At 59.3% G+C, this 18,625-nt stretch overlaps 1 protein-coding gene and 2 long non-coding RNA genes across 3 annotated transcripts in view; 1 reads left to right on the top strand and 2 right to left on the bottom strand.

The window, feature by feature from the left end:
- NIBAN2 (niban apoptosis regulator 2) overlaps positions 1–18,625 on the top strand; it is a 53,302-nt gene that overhangs the window by 33,139 nt on the left and 1,538 nt on the right. The window contains 12 exon segments of the mRNA XM_042912357.1: positions 4,770–4,898; positions 6,800–6,905; positions 8,151–8,318; positions 13,083–13,198; positions 13,725–13,829; positions 13,908–14,070; positions 15,406–15,593; positions 16,426–16,581; positions 17,083–17,199; positions 17,343–17,450; positions 17,573–17,684; positions 18,096–18,625. Coding sequence (XP_042768291.1) covers positions 4,770–4,898; positions 6,800–6,905; positions 8,151–8,318; positions 13,083–13,198; positions 13,725–13,829; positions 13,908–14,070; positions 15,406–15,593; positions 16,426–16,581; positions 17,083–17,199; positions 17,343–17,450; positions 17,573–17,684; positions 18,096–18,625 — 1,998 coding nt within the window.
- LOC122204734 lies at positions 14,358–15,548 on the bottom strand. The gene is made up of 3 exons (XR_006195766.1): positions 15,387–15,548; positions 14,731–14,827; positions 14,358–14,476 (listed from the first exon to the last, which is right to left on the bottom strand). It is a non-coding gene; the product is annotated as an uncharacterized LOC122204734 (long non-coding RNA).
- On the bottom strand, positions 15,646–17,064 carry LOC122204735. Its single transcript, XR_006195767.1, has 3 exons — positions 16,705–17,064; positions 15,951–16,105; positions 15,646–15,733 (listed from the first exon to the last, which is right to left on the bottom strand). It is a non-coding gene; the product is annotated as an uncharacterized LOC122204735 (long non-coding RNA).

Here is an 18,625-nt window from a genome sequence, read left to right as displayed (position 1 = left end):
GGAGGCAAACAAAGCCTCCTGGGAAGGGGACCCTGTGACTGGCCTCGGTGTGGGGCTGGGGGTGGGACGGGCATAGAGGAGGTGAGGGAATGCCAGAACACGGCGGGGGGGGGTGGTGGTTGCTGTGAGTGCCTAGCTGGAAGCCAGCGGTCTCAGGCTTGAGCCCGTGGGGTGAGAAGCTAGCCCTTGCTAGTCAGGGGGCGGTCCAGGGGGCCCTGACTCAGCCCAGGGAAATCCAGGGCATTTCCTTTCGGTGACCTTCACTCTCTGTCCCCTGGATGGCCAAGGGGTGGCAGAGGGAAGGGTGACAGGAAGGAAGGGTGCCAGCCCCACCTCTGCAGGTGGCCTGGCCCTGGAGTGGCCAAGCAGTAGTCCAGAGGTCCCTTACCCTGGCTGGTGGCCCCTGGACGCCTCTGGGGGATTCCCCTCTGGGGAATCGGCTTGGCAGAGCCGATCCCGCCTGGGAGTGGGGTCCGAGCCAGGTCAGCCAGGCAGCCCCAGCGCCGGTGCTCAGGTCCTTAGTAGCTGAATTCCATGCGTGGTGGGCTCCAGAGTTGCCCTTGATCACCTCGCCACACCTCCCCGCCCAGTCCTGTTGGCTTCCTCTGGGCTGCCCGGGTCAGCCCGTACGCGGGCTTCGGGTCCCAAGACAGAATGGTAGAAGAGGGTGGGGTCTGGTGGGAGAGAACTCGGGGCACCGGGGCCAGAGCCTCTTGGTAGTTGGCTTGGCCGGTCAAGTCAGCCTTCAGGGCTCTGTCTCCTCACCTGACATGTGGGTGCCTCCTGCAGAGGGCTGCGGTGAGGACTCCATGAGAGAATGAGGGGAGCAGGTGGGGTTCCCGAGGGGTGTGAGTCCAGACTTGCCGGGTAAACTCCGGCCCGTGGCCTCACCTTCCCGAGCCTCAGTTTCTCTGTGTGTGAAATGACACTCAGAACAGCCACCTTGGGCCAGAGGAGTACGTGCAGCCTCCAGGAGGGGGTGGGGATTTCGTGGGGCTTCTTGAGGCCAGATGGGATTCGGATTGTGCGGAAGGGGACCGGTATGGGCCTCTCTGAGGTGGCAGAACAGAAAGAGTCTGAGAAGGCCCCAGACCAGGAGGGTCAGGCTTGTTTCCTTCCTCTCCTCACCCTCCCCCAAACCCAAGTGGTGGAAAATATGCCAGTTTACCACGAGACCCGAGGGGGCCGGAGCTGGCTCACTTGACCTGGCTTTCAGGATGTGTTGGTGGTTTCTCAGCGGGAGGGGATTGGGGATGGCTGGAGGCGTCAGCTGGGGGGGGGGGGGGAGGGAGTGGAGGGGGGATGGCTACTGATGACATAGAGGGAGTACCCTGAAAGAAGACAGGCAGGCCCACAGTCGGTGCCACAGTTGACCGAGCTGGGGCAGCAGAGGGGCCATGCTGTCCTCGCTGGTCCCGCAGACACTCGGGGAGACAGGAAAACGTCATTTACATGACAAACTGGGTACCACGAAGGAGAGGACAGAGTGAACTCAGACTGGGGGGGGGACTCTGACCTTGTCCAGGTGGTCCACAATGGCCCCTCAGAAGAAGGGCCATCTCCGCTGAGGACCTGCTAGGAGAAGAGACCATCAGACTGTGGGAGCAGCACGCGCAGGGGCCTCCGCTGGGCCTTTCAGTGGCTCATCCAGGATGGTGGAGGCAGGACCCCAGCCAGGTTCCAGATTTCCTGGAGGGTGGGCCAGGGCCGCTCATCGGAGCCCGAGAGCGTCACATGACCAGAAAGGTTGTCTGGACCCTTGGTGTCGTGGCCACCTCCCCACCTGGTGACAACAGAGGGCAGAGGTGCCTGCACCGGGTGTCTGGCAGGTGCACACTTGTGTGGTAGGAAAGCCCAGGTGAGCTGCTCTGGGTGGGCACAGCTGGGAATGCTCCCCTGTTTGGAAAAGAAACATCACAGGCTGCCTGGGTCCCTGAAGTGGGTGACCTCTGATAGAGCGAGGCACGAGAATCACTGTGCATGAAAAACACCCTTAGTAATGCCTTCATTTGTTTATTTTGAGTTTATTTTTATTTATTTGGAGAGATCTAGAGAGCAAGCAGGGGAGGGGCAGAGAGAGAGGGAGACAGAATCCCAAGCAGGCTCCGCGCTGTCAGCACAGAGCCCGATGCAGGGCTCACACTCAGGAACCGTGAGATCATGACCTGCGCCGAAATCAAGAGTCGGCTCCTTAACTGACTGAGCCACCCAGGTGCCCCTAGTAATGCCTTTCATGTTCATTGTAGGAGAACCGAAGTAACGCGTAAGAGGAGTAAAATGAAATCAATCACCTACAATCCCTGAAAAGCAGGGATTTTTGGTCCCATTTTGCCACTCCGGAAATCGGCCATTGTGGTAAATCATGATAATATCTTTTTTTTTTATTTTTTTTTTAACGTTTATTTATTTTTGAGACAGAGAGAGACAGAGCATGAACGGGGGAGGGTCAGAGAGAGGGAGACACAGAATCCGAAACAGGCTCGGGGCTCTGAGCTGTCAGCACAGAGCCCGACGCGGGGCTCGAACTCACGGACCGCGAGATCATGATCTGAGCCGAGGTCGGCCGCTTAACCAACTGAGCCACCCAGGCGCCCCTCATGATAATATCTTAATAGAAATAATACTAATTGTCATAATAACATCAATTGTTTTTATTAGAAATAATACAGTAACAATGGTAATAGTAGTAAAAAAAGCAACAACCCAGAAATGATAAAAACGGCAGTTGTTTTGTGTGGGTGCAGCTCTTCTAGCTGGCACGGCCTCATTCTGAGGGGTTATACTTCTGTCCACACCCATGACATGGGCTCAGGCTCAGAGAGGCAGAGCCGCTCGTCCAGGGCTCCCGTGGGACGGGCGGTGGAGCCGGCACTGGAGTCTGTGCTCTGACCACTCCCCACCCATTGAAGATTCCCCTCGCAGCGCTGGAGAGCTTTGGAGAGTCCAAAATATTTCGCCTGGGCTGTCAGGTTCCGTTTCATTTCCAGCAGGCCTTCCAATGGAAACACGACTCTGCCATTTGAAAGTCTTCAAAATAAAACCCAAACCCGCAAGTAGCCGCCCTTTACGGGCTGCCTCAGGATCTGGGGGTGGACTTGGGGGGCGAGGGGGCTGGGAAGGCCTCCCCAGGCCTCCCGCTGCCCCTGAGTCAGGGCTCCTGCCTCCAAACTGGAGGCCTGGGGTCTCACTAGCAAGGATCTTACTAGGGTGCCAGGAGAGCGGTCTGCTCTTTCTTTCTAGAAAAGATGGAGATTCGAGAGCTGGGTCGAGAGGAGGTCCCTGTCTATATATAGCCCACTGAGCACAGCTTTGTGACTTGGGCAAAGCCCACTGTGTGTGCGCATGGGGTGGGGGTGGGGGCCGTGGTAGGGGGAACCATTTTCTTTTCCTGTAAATATTTTTATCCCCCGATAGGAAGCAGTTGAGGGGTCCTATTGTTTGAGTACAATGGCCCTCATTTTCCAAGAGTGTTTTGGCATTTCCCCTTGAAGAGTAGCGGATAGGTTGCTGGGAAGAGGGGGCCCCTGTGAAGAGGCAGGGCCTCGGGGGCCACAGCTTGGGACCAGGGCTTACACCTGGCTCCGGCTGCAGGGGGCGGCCCGAAGCCGAGCCAGGAAGCTGGGAAGGGTTAGGCACGTCAATAACACTTTCTCCTGTTATTACATAGGATACGTGTCTAGTTTTTGCAAAAGTCACCGTATTTATTGCAGAACAGATAGAAGCTGTTGCACCTCCGCCCGTCCAGGAGTCAGCCTGCTCCCTGTGGCCTCTGTATCTCCTTCCCTGGAGCTTCCTGGTGTGGGCTTGCTCAGGAAGCAAGCTCTCAGAGATGGCCACCCTCCCCCCTCCCCAAATCAGTCGGTCTGTGGAGCGGGGAGGCTGACACAGACCGAGCCATCCTGACACTGGCTGCTGCGTATCTCGAGCTGAGCGGACTGCCCGTCAGGTGCCAACTGCCTGTGTGATCCTTGCACATGTCACATTCTTTGCAATACTTGGGATACCTAGGTGAAGTCAGTGCTGTCACTGCTCTCATTTACAGATGAGGAAACTGAGGCTCAAAAGAGGTGACGGGATAGGCCCGAAGTCGCACTGAGTCAGAGGTGAAGTCAAAGTTGGGACTTTTCAGGAAGATCTGGGCGTTTCTAATGCCCACATTGGTCATCGGTCTGCCAGGATGCAGGTCAAACATTGAACCCTCCAAATTGAGGTCCCCTCCAACCCCCTCCAAATCCGTGGAGTGCCATTTTGTTAGCTGACAGAGCTGGGAGGCTCTCTGGAGCCACCTTGGCCAGATTTTTGTTACCCTGAGCGGAACCTGAGGCCTAGAGCAGGAAAGAGACTTTCCCTGGCACTAGGGCCTTCACCGTACTGGCCTGCGGACATATGCCCTCCACGCTGCAGTGGGGGGTGCGTGGGTTAGCAGCCTGCCATGGACTCCAGAGACCTATCCCAAGGTGAACGTGCCTGTCTAGGGCCAGGACAGAGTGGGAGACCTTGGTCCTGGCTGGGCCCTGAAAGCTGGCCTGGGTTCAAGTCCTGGCATCACTATGGCTCTGGGTGGACCTTGGGGAAGCCCCTTCATTGCCCTGAACTTCACTCTCCTTATCTGCCTCATGGGTAAGATGCAGCTTTGCCTCCAAGAGGAGGACTTGGGGGGATGTGCTCAGCAAGGGGTGAGCACGCTGTCCCCTTCTCAGGGGACCCCGTTGCCCTGCTGGACGGTCGGGGGAAGCCACGCCTCACTCACTGCCCCGCCCCACCCCTAGGTGCCGTTGGATGAGCGCATCATCTTCTCTGGGAACCTGTTCCAGTACCAGGAGGACAACAAGAAGTGGAGGAACCGCTTCAGTCTCGTGCCTCACAACTATGGGCTGGTGCTCTACGAGAACAAAGTGGTGAGCCCCCCCCCCCCCCCCCGCCTCAGTGGCCCCCCCGAGTCTCGTGCCCTGCCCCTTCTCTGCAGCCTCCACCTCCAGCCTGCTTGTTCTGCTGGGTTCCCTCTAAACAGGTGTCCAGGTGCCCAGCTCTGGGGTCACCTTTCACTTTGCCTCCCCCTGTAACCAACTCGCCACTAGCCCCTCCCCACCCTCCAGGTTGCCTCAAGTCCGTCCAATCCCTCCATTTCCAGGCCCTAGTCCCCCTCCCCGCCCCCTCTTCCTGGCTGGGCTCCCTGAAGCTCTTCAGACCTCTCCCATCCTTGCTCTTCAACAGCCACAAGAGTCTGGCCATTCCCTTTCCCCGCCCCGCCCCGCCCCCCCCACCCAGGGTTGTGGTCCCATCTTTCCTTCCTGATTCCCTTGCCCGCCTTGCAGCCCCCTGCTCTGTACTGGGTGCAGCCCCCTGCTCTGTACTGGGTGCGTAAGCACCCCGCTGATTGTTCCTTATCTTTGCCTTGAGCCCTTGGGGAAGCCCTACCTGTTTGAGCCACAGACCCAATTTCTACTACCAAACATTTCTCCAAAGTAGCCAAAAGGACTGGCCCAGAGTGCCCTCTGTTCAAGGAAAATCAATGTTAAAGAAGCGTAAACAGTGTGGGGGGAGCGGCCTGATTGCCCAGGGCAGTGGTTCTCAAACTGATAGCTTGAATCAGAATCACCTGGGAGGCTTGTTGAACAGGTTGCTGGGCCTGCCCAGTTTGGTCTAGGTCTGAGTGGAGCTGAGAATTTGCATTTCTAACAAGTTCTCAGGTGATGCTGATGGTGCTGATGACCTAGGACCACACTTTGCAAATCGGTGTCCCGGAGGCCCTGAGCCATTCTGAAGAAATGTGTTGGGTAGTGACACCTAGTGGCCAGGTGCAGCATGGCAGCCCTGCTGTATGAGCTATGACCTCAGAACCACTTTTTACCCACCCTGGTGTATGAAAGCAGCGTCCAGACCTAATTCTCCTCCAAAGGGGGCTTGTGTGGAGCTCAGAACCTCGGAATTTGGTGGACAGTTCAGGGTAATGATCAAAGACTCTGGACGGGGACAGACCAGGTTCATGTCCTAGGTCGGCTGTGTACCGGCTGTGTGAACTTGTGGCTACCGATGGTACTCGCCTCTTGGATTGTGAGAATTTTGTGAAAGGAGGCTTGCATTGTCCTTAGCACGGTGCCTGGTGTGTAATAAACACTCAGGCAGTGGTCGCCGCTGGTGACAGGGACGGCAGTGCCGGTCACGCTTACAGTGCCTGGTGGTGAGGCCCTGTGCTGATCCTATCACATGGATCATCTCAGTGCTCACACAGCCCCGTGGGGTAGGAGCTGCCCCTGTCCCGGTTTTATAGACCAGGGACCTAAAGCACAGGAGGTGAAGGAGCTTAGTGTCAGCATCACACAGACAGTGTTCAGTGGAGCCAGGATTTGAGCCCAGAGCCTGGATCCAGGTCACTACAACACGTGGTTTTTCTTTTCTTTTTTTCTTTTCAATATTTATGTATTTATGTATTTATGTATGTATTTAGAAAGGGACAGAACAAGAATGCAAGTGAGGGAGGAGCAAAGAGAGAGAGGGAGAGAGAGAATCCCAAGCAGGCTCTCTCGCTGTCAGTGAGGAGCTGAGCGGACCTGAGCTGAAATCAAGAGTTGGGTGCTTAACGGACTGAGCCACCCAAGCGCCCCCTACACCATGTGGTTTCTAATCAGTGGGTGGGCTCCTCCTCCTCTTCTCTCTCCCTCCTCCCCTTTTCCTTCCCCTCCTCCTCCCTGCCTCAGGCAGACAACACTGAGAGGGCCCTGGAGCCAGACCTGGAAATGAGAGTTAGGCTTGGCCACGCTATAACCCTGAGGGACCATTCCTCTTGTCCCTTCCTCAGGCCTACGAGCGACAGGTCCCACCACGGGCTGTCATCAACAGTGCAGGCTACAAAATCCTCACCTCTGTGGATCAGTACCTGGAGCTCGTCGGCAACTCCTTACCAGGTAAAGGACCCCCCATCCCAGGCCGAAATGCCTTGCTTAGGCCCAGGACATTGCCAGAGGGGAGGGCGGCCCTGATCCCAGAGCTCCTGTCCGTATTTGCAGAATGGCCAGGCCTCAGCAGGGAGGCTGAGAGGGGGTTTGCCTGAGGCCGAGCGGGATTCAGTGGGACTGAACCATTGTCGCTCACGCCTGCCTGCCCACTTCCTGAGCCTTACAGTCACAACTATGCAGCGGGGGTCCCACTCTCTGCCCTTCCCACCTCCCTGAGGCCTTTTAATGCCCCTGGAGAGGATGACCGAGGTGAACCTCTTTGTAAACTGTGGAGTCAGTACTGCATTTGCGAGGAGTTATTCTAGGCGTCCTGTTTCCACCCCACCCTGCCGGGGACTCCCGGAAGCCTTACAGGAACACATCTGCCTCCCAGATGATCCCAGGGAAACCAAGGGGTGGGGGAGAGGCTGATCTAGGGGGCAGTCTGTGCCCCCGCATAGGGCTTGGGAGTACAGTGCCCCGTGTGGTTGAGGGCTCAGCTACAGCCCAGCATTCCTGGATTCCAGCCCCGACTCTGGCTTTGTTTTTGTTGTGTCTTCTCCGGCAACTTGGCACCGAGAGGACTGACCTTGGGGTGTCGTGTAGACCCCTCGAGGTGCTGTGTACACCCAAGCCCCACCCGGGGACTCAGAGCCAAGGCGCAAAGAAGAACTATCATTGTATGATTAACAGTGGCAAGGCCCCAGCCCAGGACCACTTATCTCACTGGATCTCGAATATCCTTGCGGACAAAATGGAGAAAAATCTCCTTTTATTTATTTTCTGTCCCCCACCCCCAGACTCCCCCCCCCCCCCCCCTTGGACATTTAAGCCACACTTTGGCCTGCACGGCTGAAATTTGAAGGGAAACCCAAGAAGGTAATGCTCGGCCTTTGAGCCCGAGGGCTCTGACTCTGTGTTGTGTTTTCTGCACGGAGCGTAGAGCCTTCCCCAAGATGCGGCACCAGCTCTGAGAAATGAGTCTGCACAGACATCAGGGGGTTCTGAGGTCCCTTTAGCCAGGCTGTGGGGGATGCAGTGAGAAAAAAAAGGATGCTGCCTTCTTGCTGACTCACTGGTCAGCCCAGAACAGGCCAGCCCTCTCTGGGCTGGAGCCGGCAGCCCCTCGGAGCCAGGCCCAGGCATCTGCTGCCCGCCTCCCCCGGCAGACGGAAACTGCCGAGAGCAGCGGCTCAGGGGACCCTGTCTCCTCAGGGACCACATCAAAATCGGGCAGTGCCCCCATCCTCAAGTGCCCCACGCAGTTCCCGCTCATCCTGTGGCACCCTTCTGCACGGCACTACTACTTCTGCATGATGACGGAAGCGGAGCAGGACAAGTGGCATGCGGTCCTGCAGGACTGTATCCGGCACTGCAACAATGGTGAGACGCCAGCCGGCCCTGGGGTGGCGGGGAGGGGGGGGGGGGGGGGGGGGGAGGCCTCGGCGCTGAGTGGCGACACCTAGTGGCCGAGTGCGGTGCGGCAACCCTGCTCTACTAGCTGTTGCAAGTATCCGGCTCGGGGCTGTAGGAGGCCACTGCGATGTTGCCCTTTAACCTTCTTCCTTGAAGAAAACAGTTCTCTGCTACTCGGTGGGGGGGGAATATTTGGGGAAACTGTTCTCAGAGGGGTATGATTATTGAGCCCTTGGACCCTGGGTCACAGAGTAGCAATCTCGATTCTGCCTCTTTCTAGCAACGGGACTCGGAGCCTGTATAAAATGAGATAATAATCCCTCCTGAGTCTTAGGGTGTTTGTAAGGAATCACAGTGAGAGTCCACCTGATGCTTGGTGAGGACTTATTTAATTAAAAAAAAAAACAAGTTTATTTTACTTTTTTTTTTAAAGCTTATTTTGAGAGAGTACACTGTGTGTGGGAGGGGCAGAGAGAGAGAGAGAGAGAGAGAGAGAGAGAGAGAATTCCAAGCAGGCTCTGCACTCTCAGCACAGAGCCCGACGTGGGGCTTGATCTCTTGAACTGTGAGATCATGACCTGAGCCGAGACCAAGAGTCGGACACTTAACCAGCTGAGCCACCCAGGGGCCCCTAAAAAGATTTTATTTTTAAGCAATATCTACACCCAGCATGGGGCCTGAACCCACAACCCCGAGAGTCGCACACTTCACCGACTGAGCCAGCCAGGCACCCCGTGACTTTTTTTTAATCGTATCATTTCTTACCTCACCCCTCACCGGTAGGGTAGCCTAGAAGTTCATGTCCTTCCTCGGGGCCTCAGGGTTCTCTTCTGTCAAGTTATGAGCTCTCTTTCTGCTCACTCACTGACTCAGCATTTTTGTGTCTGGGCACTGAGGACCCAGCAAGGGGGCAAGACTCGGTTCCTGCCCCTGTGCTTCTGGTGGTCTGGCCGGGGAGACAGATGTTAAACAGGAGCAGCTGCCTGGGGTGCTGGGTGGAAGCCTGGAGCGCGTGTGTGTCCTGGTGGGGGCTGCCCCTGTGTGTGCACAGAGGGTGGGCCAGCAGGGGCTGCGTGCGCCCTTGAGGTCCCAGTTCAGCCGAGACCCGAAGGGCGAATGGTCCTTGGGTGAGGGGAGGAGTGGAGGGAGGGAGGAGTGTTCTAGCCTTGAGCCCGGAGGCAGGAAAACAGTCTAGAGGAGGAACTGCTTGAGGCCCGGCAAGTGTGGGAGGGTGACCCCAAGTGCTGGCAGGGGCACTGGGCCAGGTCAGGAGGGCCCTTCAGGGCTCTGGAGCTTGATCAAAATAGGGACAGTGGGGCGCTGAGGGTCTTTCTGCCTGCGGCGCAGGAATGGCCTGTGCTGGTTGTTCCCGACTTCCTCCTGATGACCTGGCCTGGGGCAGTGGGGGGAGGGAGCCACCGCCCCCACCCTCCCTGCTCCTGCCCACCTCGCAGTGTGGGCACTCACGCCTGGAGGCCAGGCTGCTGTGGTGACTCGGCTCGCCCCACCCATCCTTTCAGAGCCACCTCTGGTCTGGAATCTGTGAGCTGGGAGGAACCAGGTCTTCAGTCAGGCCAACGGCTGTCACCTGGGCCAGGCCCGGCCGCCCACAAAAGGCCTCCTGTTCCCAGATCCCTGGGGGCTGCTGGGCCAGGGCTGGGCGGAGGCCATCTGGGCTCTGGCCGCCTGGCCTGGGTACCGGCCCCGCTCCTCCCTTCTTCCTCCCTCCCCTCAGCCCCGGCCCGGCTCTGCCCTCTCCAGGTTTCTAGGGCTAATGGCTGACCTGGCAGGGCTACTCCAGGCCAGGTCCGGGGTGGGCTCCCCACGTGTACAATGTGAGGATGACAGGTTCGAGCTTTGTGGGATCGCTGGGAGACCTAAATGCGCTGGTTTGGGCAGAGCTCTTGACCCCGGGCCGGGCACCGTGCAGAGAGCTCGCCAGGGAGGCTGAGGGAAGCCCCGTGGGTGCGGGTGCTGTGGGTGGAAGGGGGTGGGAAAGAAGGGGCATCCTGTGGCTGGTTTTAGAGAAGCCTTCCCTCCGCCCTGAGGACTGTGGGAAAGTTCTCTGCTTCCTCCAGCGTGGAGGCAGGGCCTGGAATTGCTCACTCGGGGGCTGCCAGGAAGTGGGGGTGGGGGGGGGTGGGGAAGGAGGCCAAGCTGGGGGGACGCCAGCCCGTCCCAAGGCCCCCCTCACATCCTGCATTCCTGGAGCAGCTGGGGGTGGCAAGAGGCAGCTGGGGCACGGAGCTGAGCCCTCAGGGTGGGCCTGGGCTGCAGAGGTCAAGGCCTCTTCCTGTCTGACTGCCACCCCCCTTCGCCTGCTGCCTGGGGCTGAGGAATGCAGCTTCCTTTCTCAGTCTGACCCTGAGGACCCCACAGGCAGGAAGTCGCCAGGTCTGGCTGGAGTCGGCTGGTCCTGTGTTAGAGCCCTAGGGCTGCCATTCCTTCCCTAGCTGTGTGTCCTCGAACCAGTAACTTGGTGTCTCTGAGCCTGTTTCCTCATCGGGAAAAGTGGGGCTGTTTGAGGATTGGATGAGGGAATGCGTGCGAGGTCTCGGCCCGGGGCTAGCGTCTCAGTCCACTTGGGCTGCCCTCACAAAGTGCCGCAGACTGGGTGGCTTAAACCACGGTTCGGGAGGCTGGAGGTCCCAAGGTCAAGGTAGCTTAGTCTTCTTCTGCGGCCTCTGCCTTTGACTTGCAGTGACTGTCTTCTCCTGTGTCTTCGCACAGTCCTCCCTCTGCCTGTGCACGCTTTGCATCCAAGTCCCTCTTCTAAGGACACCAGTCATGTTGGATCGGCACCCACTCTAATGGCCTCATTTTATCTTAATGACCTCTTTAAGGGCTGTATCACCAGATACAGTCACCTTCTGAAGTACTAAGGGGTTAGTTAGGTCTTTAACATAGCAGTCTGAGGGGGGACACAGCGCAGCCCCCCCTACCCCGTGACAGCCACACTGGGGGGGGGGGGGTGGTGGGGGGGAAGGGCTCAGGACGGGGCCCCTCTCTTGTAGAAAACTCAGCAGCTCAGCGAGCAGAGATGTCCTAAGGGTCTGAGGCTGCACGTGTGGCCGCGAGAGCCAGGCCTGGGGCCTCGCAGCCTCCTTCCTGCCTCCCCAGCCTTCCATCGCCCCGTCCTGCCACCTGGAAAGCGGCCTGGCCTTGCCAATGCCCCTGGCTTGTCGTCTGTAAATGGAAATGCCCTCATGTGAGAGAGGTTGCATGTGACGCATGGCCCACATTTTCTAGGCAAACCCTGGTCTCTGGGAAACCGTGTCCTCCTGAGAGCCTGAGGGGAGGGGGTGTTCTCCCCCGGCCTCGTGGGCAGCACCCACCTCGGGCTCTGCGCGCACCCCAGCTCAACACCCCTGCTCTGTTCTGGTCGCACCTGCCTGATCTCCAGTCCCTGAAACGTACTGGGGAGACCCTCCTCCCTCCCCCATCCCAGACCAGGATGCCGTCCGCAGAGGTGGGGCTGCGCCCGGTTCCCACCGCTGAGACCCCCCCTGGACTCTGACAGTGACTCCTGTAGTCAGCCAGATGAGAGGGGGTCCTCCCCTCGAGAGGGGCTTTTTCTCTCTCTGCGGGAGTGACTCAGCCTGCAGTCATCGCCGTGGGAGCTGGGGTTTCGGAGGCGCGGCTGCTGTTTCCCCTTCCTCGGCTCCGGCTCCGTGGACACAGCGGTTGGGGGCGTGCTGCCAGGGTGGCCGCCCGCTGCCTGGCTCCCGGTGCTTTACTGTATTCTTCCCCAAGTCGGATTTTGCAACTTCCTGCAGCTTGCCTCCCCAGCACCGGGTCTAGGGGGGCCGTGCCTTGTTCGCTGACCCACCTCATCAGCACCAGGAAGGTGGGCGCGATCATGTGGGGCCACCAATGGCACAGTAACAGTAACGCCACCAATAGCACAAATCCAGGACTGGTGTTTTCTAGTCAGACCCGGGCGCGGTGGGGAGCGAGGCCGACCCAGGGCAGCGGCTCACTGCGGCTGCCGGAGCCTCACGGTGGATGTGTGAGGCCAGGCCGGGTCCTTGTTCCCACTGTTCAGAAGAGGAAACTGAGGCCCTTAGGGTTCAATGCTCTGGAACAAGAACTACGGCACAGGGACCAGAAATCCGCCCGTTGCCTGTTTTTGTAAATCCAGTTTTCCGGGCTCGTTGGTTTCCAGATCGTCTGTGGCTCCTTCCCCGCTGCCGTGGCAGCGCTGGGGAGTTAACGACAGAGCTCATCTGGCCCGCGAAGCTGAAAATATTTACTGGCTGGCCTCTTGCAGGGAAAGTTTGCGGGCCCTGATGTAGACAGGGGGAGGGAGCAGACTGGAATGAGGACTCCTGGGTCCCTCTGACTCCCTCTCTGCTGTGCCGGCCACCTCTCCTGGCACGGGGTGGTGACCTCTGGGCCTGGCTCTGCCGCTCAGTGGCCTGACCTCGGAGCCTGCCCGTTGATCTGTCAAGTGGGGTTAAGGACAGTCTCGGGCGTGGTTGGGAAGGTTTAAGAAGATGAGCGTTCAACGGAGATTGCCTTGGTGCTGCTGGTGGAGGGTTATCATCGCTGTCGCTGTCATCGCAAACGCTACCATCACGGTTACTATGAGGGCAGTGGAGTTGCAGGTGGGGGTGTGCACGTGTGTGCACTTAGGGCGGGGGCGTTCGGGCAGTCAGTCCATTGGTCTTGGTGAAGGCCACTGGGCCATCCCACGGACTCCTCCCTCCCCCCCCCCCCCCTCCTGAGCAGGCATCCCTGAGAACTCCAAGGTAGAGGGCCCTGCGTTCACGGACGCCATCCGCATGTACCGCCAGTCCAAGGAGCTGTACGGGACCTGGGAGATGCTGTGTGGGAACGAGGTGCAGGTGAGGAGACTGTGGAAGTCACCCTAAGGTCCAGAGGGTAGAGCCAAGCCCAGAGACTCTGGGCTCGGGGGGCCGCTCCTGGCTTGCAAGGAGACAATAAGACCATTTTGGACGGGTGGAGATACTTATTTGATCTGATCGCTTATAGATCACCTATCCTGAACCAGGTGCGGGTGCTGCTGCTCCTTAGTCTGGCTCTCTATCTAGCAGGAGAAGCAGACATTTGACAAAGAAACATACATACTTCTGTGTGCAAGTGAGGGGGAAGGGGTGTGGTATTCCAGACAGGGAGGCAGCGTGTGCAAAGGCCCTGAGGTGGGATCCCGATGCCGAGGGTCCCGTAGGTCCCTCAAGCAGGTAAGTTGGGACCTGGTGGAATGATGCTCAGGAGAGAGGCCAGTGGAGACGTGAAGCCAAGGTCAAGCCCAGAGGTGGGGCTGGAGTGGCCAGCCTGTGGAACGTGGAGGGGCACCCGCCATCTGGACATGCTCCAACCCCTGCCCCGGCGTGTGGCTCTCGGTCCTAGATCCTGAGCAACCTGGTGATGGAGGAGCTGGGCCCTGAGCTGAAGGCAGAGCTCGCCCCGCGGCTGAAGGGGAAACCGCAGGAGCGACAGCGGCAGTGGATCCAGGTGGGTGGGTGTGGGTGTGGAGGCGGGGGTCCCGGACCCGCCTGGCACCCTCACGCTGACTCGCGGCACTGCCCCCAGATCTCAGACGCTGTGTACCGCATGGTGTACGAGCAGGCCAAGGCACGCTTTGAGGCGGTGCTGTCCAAGCTGCAGCTGGCCCGGCCAGCCATGGAGGCGGCCATCCGCACGGACATGGACCAGATCATCACCTCCAAGGAGCACCTGGCCAGCAAGATCCGAGGTAGGCAGCCAGCTGCCGTGCCTCAGGGGCCGGGGCGGGCCGCCTGTCTGTGCCACCGACCTGTGTACTTTTCATGCTAGTGACTTGATTCAATGGTCATTTAAAAAAAAAATTTTTTTTTTATTTTTGAGAGAGAGAATGTACATGCTCATGCGAGTGGGGGAGGGCAGAGAGAGAGAGGAGGACTGAGGATCCAAAGCAAGCTCTGCGCTGACAGCAGAGAGCCTGACGCAGGGCTCGAACTCACAAAACGGTGAGATCGTGGCCTGAGCCGAAGTGAGACGCTTAACCGACTGAGCCACCCAGGCATCCCATCGATGGTCATTTTTAAAAATGAAATCAAATCTGGGCCGTTGTTCTTCCGACCCCTGGGAGTTGTCCTGTGGCTATTTCTGCAAACCCAGACCTGGAAGATGTAAATTTTGTCAAGGAAGTTCAAGCCTTTTGCTCATCTATGGTCACAGACTTGACCCTGGGGTTAGTATAGGCATCAGTTTAACTGTAATGATTCACTTTGATCACGTCTCACTTTTCGGGGTCTGTTCCAGGCCCCTCCCCCCCCCCCCCCCCCCCCCCCCCCCCCCCCCCCCCCCCCCACACACACATTGGCTGTGTGCGGTTTCAGGGCTGGTCCATTGCCTGAGGACTACGCTCTCCTACCTGTGTTCGTTGTGAGCCGGATGGAACACTGAGAGCTGACATTTATCTTGGGCAACAAACCATCAGCCAGCCAGAGAGAGGGACATCAAAACACGCCCTGGGTGCAAATGGAGCTGGTCATGCCCCCGAGCAAGCAGACTTTTACATGGTGGTGCAGACCCAGGCACACCGGCCCCGTGTGTGAAAAACCCAGAGGCTCGCTGAATCTGCCAAAGTGTTTTTTGTTTTGTTAAAGCAGTAAGATGGCTAGAGAGGGGTTTCTTTCCACCTCAAGCGAAGCAGAACGCTGACCCATCTGGACTAGCAGTTTTAGTTTCTTGCCATCAGAGTTTTAGAAAGATCAGGGTCCGATCTCAGAATCCCCTGTTGTTTAAAATTTTTTATTTTTGAGAGCGTGCGAGTCGGGGCAGAGAGAGGGAGGACAGAGGCCCCTCAGCAGGCTCCAGGCTCTGAGCTGACAGCAGAGCCCGATGCGGGGCCCCAGCTCACAAAGAGCCAAAGTCGGACGCTCAACCGACTGAGCCACCCAGACGCCCTTCCCGTTTTTGGTGCATGTACCTACAAATCATTCAGTTTGCTGATGTCACTAGTGGTTTTCTTTAAAAGCTTGGGCTCCAGGTGGCTGGGGGTGTCCCCCGGCAGTGCCCTCAGCTCACCTGCTCCCTCTGGGTGCAGCCTTCATCCTCCCCAAGGCAGAGGTGTGCGTCCGGAACCACGTCCAGCCCTACATCCCGTCCATCCTGGAGGCCCTGATGGTGCCCACCAGCCAGGGCTTCACCGAGGTGCGGGATGTCTTCTTCAAAGAGGTGACGGACATGAACCTGAATGTCATCAACGAGGGCGGTGCTGACAAGCTGGGTGAGGTGAGGCCAGGCCCCTGCCCGGTGGGGGGGGGGGGGGGGGGGGAGTGCCTGCTGGGCGTGGGTCTGCTCTGCCCCTGCCAGGCTCTCCTGCGATCCAGGGCATAACTTGTCACCAGAGGGGCTGCTGGACACCCGGAGGGCTGAGGGTGTGAGAAACGGGGGGCAGCACTCAGAGAAAAAGGGGATCACTGACCCCCTCCACCAGGCTTTATAAACCAAGCAGGTTCCTGAAGTATCAAAGGACTTAACCGGGAGGGAAGGAGAAGGAGAAGGAGAAGGAGAAGGAGAAGGAGAAGGAGAAGGGGAGGGAGAGAGGGAAGGAGAAGTGAGCTTCTGCCGGGAGGCAGAACAACTTACATGCCTTTTCACGTACCCCAACATGGGGGCCGGCCCATCTCTCTCACTTCTCAGTCACCTGGTTCTCAGGGTACACATCCTTCTATATCTGATCCCATAACCTTTGCTCTCCTCTTTCACACCCTGGACTGAGGGGTCCACAGACAGCAAGAATCCTAGAAATTGAGAACCAGAAAAGACCTTAGAGATCATGAGACGCTATCTCCTAATTTTGAGGCTGAGGCTCAGAGCCGCTGAGCGACTTGCCTGAGGCCACCTGGTGCCCCAGAAGCGATGAGAGCCTCCCTGCTGGCACCAGGCTGCGGGGCCTTGCTCCAGCCTTCGTTCCCTGGGCTCCCCCAGCTCACCCTGCCGCCACCCCCTGCAGGCGGCCAGTGCCTGGAGCCCCAGCGCCCGGGCAGGGTGTGGGTCTGCAGGCACTGCCCCCGCCCCGGCGGCCCCTGCTCAGGTCCCACGCATCCCTGCTTCCCTGCAGTACATGGAGAAGCTGTCCCAGCTGGCGTCCCACCCCCTCAAGATGCAGAGCTGCTACGAGAAGATGGAGCCACTGCGGCTTGACGGGCTGCAGCAGCGTTTCGATGTGTCCAGCACGGCCGTGTTCAAGCAGCGAGCCCAGATCCACATGCGAGAGGTGGGCCCGGAGCACCCCCCCTCCCCCCCGCTCCATGCCCATTACCCACCTTCCACCGGCCCAGTGTAGGCCCCTACCCCGGGCCTTAGGCCCTGGCCCCCGTGCAGCCCCTGGAATGCTCACTCCTGCTCCGGCCTCTTGGGCGCTCCCGTCTGCTGGGACGTACGTTCCTCTGGCTGATCTGGCCTCCTCTTTTAGGTCTCTACCTGGAAACCCCTTCCTCCGGGAGGCCCTCCTTACTCCCCAAGTCCCTTCCTGCAGGGCCCAGGATCTCTGCTTTCTCGAGGCAGGGACTGGCCCAGTGCCTGGCATTTTATGCCAGTGCAGAGTAGACATTCAGGAAAGATGTGGGTGAACGAGGGAATGAGCACCCAGGCCGCCCCTGTGCCTCCCTGGCAGGCCTGGTGGGGGCTGGCTGAGGAGCCCCCCCTCCCCGACGCTTGCAGGAAGGGGGCTGTGCTCCTTCCGGGGCCTTGACGCACCCCATGGTGTGCCCCGCAGCAAATGGACAATGCCGTGTACACCTTCGAGACCCTCCTGCACCAGGAGCTGGGGAAGGGTCCCACCAAGGAGGAGCTGTGCAAGTCCATCCAGCGGATCCTGGAGCGCGTGCTCAAGGTGAGGCCGGGCCCCTGGGCCGGTACCAGGATGGCTGCCCCTGGGGGAGGCACCACAGACCCCTGCCCCCACAGAGGAGGAGGAGGAGGGCAAGGCTCAGGTCAGACCTAGCGACCCCGCCCCTGGCCCCTCTGTCCTGCCAGAAATATGACTACGATAGTAGCTCGGTGCGGAAGCGATTCTTCCGGGAGGCGCTGTTGCAGATCACCATCCCCTTCCTGCTCAAGAAGCTGGCGCCCACGTGCAAGTCGGTGAGCCCCCCGCCCCGGCCAAACCTGCTGCGGCCCCCCGCGCACAGCCCCCTCCGCGGTCCCCAAGCCCAGGGCGGGCCTGACCACCCCCTGCTCTGTCCCTGCCCACCCCGCGGCCGCAGGAGCTGCCCCGGTTCCAGGAGCTGATCTTCGAGGACTTTGCCAGGTTCATCCTAGTGGAGAACACGTACGAGGAGGTGGTGTTGCAGACGGTGATGAAGGACATCCTGCAGGGTATGGGAGGGCCGGCACCGTGCCGGGTGGGGACTGTCACTGCCCGGGGGCTGGTAGACAGGGCTGCTGAGAGGTCTTCCTGCAAGGATGGCGAGACAGGCCTGGGGGTTGGGTCAGGCACGCGGTGGGGACGTAGGAGGGTAGACTTGCTTCTCTGGGCCTTAGTGTCCTCTCAGGTCTTTGGTACGAGGGACAGGCTGACACGGTGGTTACCAGCCCGGTAACCACTACTCCTCACCAGCAGTGAGGCCTGGCCGGGTGGGGGGGCAGTTCCCAATCATGACCCCAGGTCTGGCTGTCGGGAGGCCTGGAGGGGATGACATGGGTCATATTTGGGCGCAGTGTAGGGGGTGGTGGCGGCGGCTGTGGAACCCGTGGTAAATGTCCCGACCCCCCTCTTGGGTTCCGCAGCTGTGAAGGAGGCCGCTGTGCAGAGGAAACACAACCTGTACCGGGACAGCATGGTCATGCACAATAGTGACCCCAACTTGCACCTGCTGGCGGAGGGTGCACCCATCGACTGGGGTGAGGAGTATGGTGGCAGTGGTGGGGACAGTGGCAGCCCCAGCATCCCGGAAGCAGCCCCACTCTCGGAAAAGCGACGGCGTGCCAAGCAGGTGGTGTCCGTGGTCCAGGACGAGGAGGCAGGGCTGCCTTTTGAGGCTGGCTCAGAGCCACTATCACCTGCGTCCCCGGACAGTGTCACCGAGCTGCGCGGTCTGCTGGCCCGGGATCTGCGGGCTGAGAGCCCCCCGCCGGCTGGCCCTCTGCTCAACGGGGCCCCCTCCCAAGAGAGCCCCCAGCCCGTGGCAGCCCCTGAGGCCTCCTCGCCGCCAGCCTCGCCCCTTCGGCAACCCCCTCCTGGAAAAGCTGCGGACCTTGAGCCCCCCAAACCTAGTGACCAGGAGACTGGGGAGCAGGTATCCAGCCCTGGTGGCCGC

This window comes from Panthera leo, chromosome D4, assembly GCF_018350215.1.
Source record: "Panthera leo isolate Ple1 chromosome D4, P.leo_Ple1_pat1.1, whole genome shotgun sequence".
NCBI classification, from domain to species: Eukaryota; Metazoa; Chordata; class Mammalia; order Carnivora; family Felidae; genus Panthera; species Panthera leo.
Note: the sequence above shows the minus strand (reverse complement) of the source record. Positions and strands in the feature narration are given on the sequence as shown.